The sequence below is a fragment of the Penaeus monodon genome, chromosome 1, assembly GCF_015228065.2.
Source record: "Penaeus monodon isolate SGIC_2016 chromosome 1, NSTDA_Pmon_1, whole genome shotgun sequence".
Lineage (NCBI taxonomy): Eukaryota > Metazoa > Arthropoda > Malacostraca > Decapoda > Penaeidae > Penaeus > Penaeus monodon.
In genome coordinates, this window is record NC_051386.1 from 8959429 (window position 1) to 8964428 (window position 5000).

The following is a 5000-nucleotide window of genomic DNA, read 5'->3' on the forward strand; positions in this document are numbered from 1 at the left end:
TCCGGGAGAGTCAGTAGAAACGGTAGCGAGTTGCAACCTCTCGCATGATTTAGAAAATGATCTGTAGTGTTGACCTCATTTCCCAAATGCATAACCAATCAAGTGGTTCCTTTCTCATTTTATTATAATATCCACCACATATTCCAGAAAACTCACAAATATTATTTTTTCTTCCATTACTTTAATCCGATATTCACAACAAACCCAACTTATAGACTGCCCGACCTACTAAGCCTATACAGAGGTTGCAAGGACAGTGAAAAAGGCACAAGAATATCTATGTTGTGAAGTGGCTCTAAAGCTCTGTCCCTCCACACAGATGGCGCGTTCCTGGATATGGACGGGATGACGATGAAAGGTTAGTACTGACCGCCACAGCTCCTTCCTTCTTCGGGATGGGGAGCGGGATAGGACGCTGTTCTTTGGTGTTTATTATTGTATTCTTTTATTGTTAATATGGTGTTTTTTTCTCATTTCTGGTGTATTTTGTCAGATATGTATTTTCATTTGTTATCTGGCGGGGTTGGGTGTTGTATTCGAGTTCCGTGATAATCTTGTGTGGTATAAAATGACGTTGAGTGAGTCAGCGGTAGAAATTATTCGCGAGACACAAATTTTCGACAGACTATTTCGAAAGATCGCGAAGTCCTCTCAGTCGGTCACCGGGTAACATCGGGACGCTAATTCAGAATGCGCTCTTTAAACGCTCTTTGAAAAGCTTATTGCATGTCCTTCCTGAAGCAACCCCGCATTGTAAGAATTGAAAATACATATGTATATCATAAAGGCGTTATTTTATCGACGGTGGACTAGCATTTCCCTCATAAAGTCTCGCATAAATAAAAGAAAAAAATGCGCTGTGATCGCCGAATCTTCGATGTGTCTCCCTTCTCTCTTACATCTCCTTTCATCCTTCTCCCTTTTATTCTAGCTCTCCTCTTCTGTCTTTCCTCACCCTCTTCCCTTTCTTCTAGATCTCCTCTTCCCTCTCCCTTCTACCTTCTCCCCAAGCTATCCCTTTCCCTTCTCCCATCTCCCCTTTCCCTCCCCCATCTCTCCTCTTTCCCTCTCCCCTCTCCCCAAGCTCTCCTCCCCTTCTTCTTCTCCCCGCCATAACGGGCTCCACTAACTACCCACTACCAGTAAACGCCCGTAACGCCAGACAAATTGCCAGTTAAGTTTGGTCAAGGGAATGAGCTTCTGGGCCTCGCCATCGCGCGGGAAACTAACCGCCCGTTTGTCTATCCGACCCGGCCGCCGCTGCAGGTCAATTGATCGCTTTCCGTCCGACTTATGGACTGGAACCTTATCCTTCTCGGCGGAATTAATTACACCAACTCTCTGATTTCTTAGGAAAGAGAGAGGCAAGCGTTCCGAAACAACAAAATTCCTTTAACCTGAGTTAGGGGAAAACTTATTTTTGTCACAGCTGCCACGCTGACTTAGCATGCAAGTTGGGCGATTTACCAATGGCTCCGCTGCACAGCCCCCAGAGGTGCTGTTGTTGGGGCGGAGGTCGTGAGGGAAGGTGTGTGTGTGTGTGTGTGTGTGTGTGTGTGTGTGTGTGTGTGTGTGTGTGTGTGTGTGTGTGTGTGTGTGTGTGTGTGTGTGTGTGTGTGTGTGTGAATAGAGTTAGGTTTGAGATAATACATTTTATTATTACTATTAATTTCTAATCGCTGTCTTATTAGCTCAAAATATGTGTGTGATTTTAGACTATTAGCAAAATAAACACATGCATTTATGCGTGAAAGAACCTGCTTTTTTATTTAACAATGTTTATAACAAATCATTGTCATATTTACGAAATAAACAGTCCTGAAGATAAACATGCCAATTAATTATGATTTAGTGTCACGAAGAACTCTTAAAGCCTACAAAAACAGCTGATAGAAAAAAAACTCAAAATCGAAATTTAATGTTTAAAAATTAAAGAACGCGAACGGAACCAACGAACTATTCAAACCCCTTTCGCCATCCCTCCATACAAATTTCCCCCAAATCGGACAATGATCACGATTATATTGAGCAGATGAGCTGGCGTCACAACTACATTTCCCCCTGCCCTGAGGAGCGAGCACTGGCAAAGTATAAATCAGTGTGTGTCGAGCATTACGTGAATATAAAGTTGTGTGGCGGAGCATTACCCTTGACGAGGCCCTAGGGAGGTTTGCAGGGGAGGGTTAGGTGGTGGGGGAAAAGTGGTGGAGGGTTTTAGGGGGGAAGCTGACAGCGCGAGGAGGCGAGAAGGGAGATTCAGTGACACAAGGGAAGATTTTTTCCCCTATTTACAATGTGTTCTTTTTCTGTGCGCGTTACATTGCTGGGCGTTTTGAGTACGTGTGTGGTTAACGGTCCGTAAACCAAATATAAAAAAGTGACAAAGTGTATGTTTAATTTTTAACTTTTTTTTTCTTTACAAAGCTTTCAGAAAATATATGAAAGGTTTTTAAGTTTCTGTAAAGTACTAGAATATCTCTTTACAACATGCATCATAAAATGCAAAGGTTGTGCTGAAAGATTTCTTCCTGCAAATGAAATACATGGCACCCTATTTCACAATCATATTTGCATGCATATATATATATATAAATATATATATATATTATATATATATATATATATATATATATATATATATATATATATATATATATATATATATATATATATATATATATATATATATGTGTCATTATATGTGTGTGTGTGTGCAACTTTCGAGCAACAGATCTCAATGCCTACACTGACTCGTCATAAAAATCCCGAAAGAACGGAATACTCCGAAAGTCCTCCCAGGCGCCGCCACGAAGCCACGTCCCCGCCGCCCACGCCCGCGCTCCCCGCCGCCCGTGGCCGTCCCCACCGCCAAAGCCCCGAAACACCCACTCGACAAAAACCAGGAAGTGCCTCGGTTTTATCATATAATTGCTGCGTTCGACTATTAGAATACGGAAAGCATGAGGGCGGCGTCCCTCTTAACTTTGATTCCTGATAACTGATTACGCTTATCAACTTACACGATAAATGTCATGTAGAACAAGGCCAGGGATCAGCCAGGATAGATAAGAGAGACTCAAGCAGGCCTCAGTGAATGGGCTTTAGGCCATAGGCTGGAGAGGCTGTACACTGGGTGATGATCAACGTAGCACGGTTAGAAAGTAATGATAGGCGATTTAGTATTACTATTTTCATTATCTTATTATTTATAAGGAGGAACCTAGTAGTGTTGCCTGTATATATAATTGAAAGGGAATGATAATGTTTTGTTATTTTCTTAGTTTTTATATTTTGATCGTTTTCGTGACCCTGGTTGCCGAGATCGATATGGATATCGATAGTCCTGCTGGTCTGCACCTCGATCATCGTTACAATGTTTCGTTTATTTTTAGATAGACTGTAATATTTTGCGTTATTCGTACTTTTGATTATATTGATACAGGTTGTGTTATTATGAAAGTATATAATGAAATGTAGACCTGTCTGTCTATCCGTCTCTACTTCAGTCTATCTGTCTATCTCTACCTCAATGCCTATATGTTTATCTGTACCTCACTGTCTATCTATCTCTACCTGAATATCTGTCCATCTCTACCTTGATGTCTATCTACTTATCTCTACCTCACAGTCTACCTATCCATCCTTACCTCACGGTCTACCTATCCATCTCTACACCATTGTCTACCTACTCATCTCTTCACGAACACGTATCTATCAAACAAAACATCACTCACATCCCAATCTCCCCATTCCAGCCTCACACTTTCTCCCTCTGAATGGCGTTTGATCCCTCCCTCCCCTTCCCAAACCCCGCCCCTGTTCCCACTGATGATACAATGTGACATTTGTTACCTCATGTAGACAAGGCTATTATCTGCCTCTGTCAACAGGCACTTCGCGCTATTCCCTTCCTTGCCAGTTCGATGTATTAATATTTTGAAAGTGTCTTGCTGTTTTCGCTTAGTTCGTGGTTGTTGTCACTGTTGCGGTTTGATGTTGCATAGTCATTACTATTATGATGATAATGGTGGTGGTGGTGGTGATGATGATGATGATGACAGAGGCGGTGATGATTATAATTATTATCAGCGTATCAGTATTTGGGATATTTATAATTCTCATGCTCTAATCACAAGTACGATCGACACGCCTGGAAAATAACATCATACGATAAAGGGTTCTGGAAATGAGACAGTTCAGAAGGGAAATTTTAAAGGGGGGATTAATATTCTTCATGAAACGCTGTAAGTAATGCCAACTGGCCGCGCACTCCCACTCGCACCAGAAATCGACACAGCGAAAGCAGCCGCGCTTGTCCCAGCACACAGCACACTTCCCGAACTACTGCTAACAGGTACGATTTAGTACACGAATCCTTCACGAAACTGAATGGAGAAATGAATAAAGAATAAACAATGATCTGGGGCGGCGTGTGGCGAGGGTTGGCGCCCGAGATAAGATGAACGAGCCTCGAGGTCCCCGAACAATTACTTTGACGCTGGCGGGACGCGGCCGCAGCCAAGACACTTTGGTTATTGGCGTCTGTCCGCCTGGGGTGGGCTAGGACAGGGTGGGCGCGGGGAGGGGGTGGGCGCTGGGACAGGGTGGGCGCGGGGAGGGGGTGACTGGGTAGGCGCGGGGGGAGGGGAGGGTGGGCGCCTTTTGCTCTTCGTATGTGCTGTGATTAGGGTCATGGCCGAGAAAAAAAGCTCTTTGGATACGGGAGAGAGGCTCTCTGATCATGTCCTCAAGTCAAAGTTGATGGGAGAGAAAAGGAGGGAGAGAGACAGAGACAGAGACAGAGACAGAGACGGACAGACACAGAGACAGGCAGAGAGAGAGAGAGAGAGAGAGAGAGAGAGAGTGGCTGTGCCACTACCCTAAAACAGAGCTGCGTGCTTAAAAATACTGAAACGAAATTATTACTGTCTAAATCAGGCATATTCCATACCTACATCCAATGCCTTGGGAGACTGCTCGACTACGTGAAAATTAATATC

The 5000-nt window shown here is 43.5% G+C and overlaps 1 protein-coding gene across 3 annotated transcripts in view; it reads left to right on the top strand.

Moving 5' to 3' along the window:
- The window catches only part of LOC119587162 (homeobox protein CHOX-CAD-like), a 30325-nt gene that overhangs the window by 5420 nt on the left and 19905 nt on the right, over positions 1 to 5000 (top strand). For 2 of the 3 annotated variants that reach the window (XM_037936022.1, XM_037935962.1), the window contains exon 2: positions 320 to 358. The exons of the other annotated variant lie outside the window; for it this stretch is intronic. In XM_037936022.1, coding sequence (XP_037791950.1) covers positions 320 to 358 — 39 coding nt within the window. The remainder of the gene's footprint in view (positions 1 to 319; positions 359 to 5000) is intronic. 3 annotated transcript variants of the gene reach the window in all.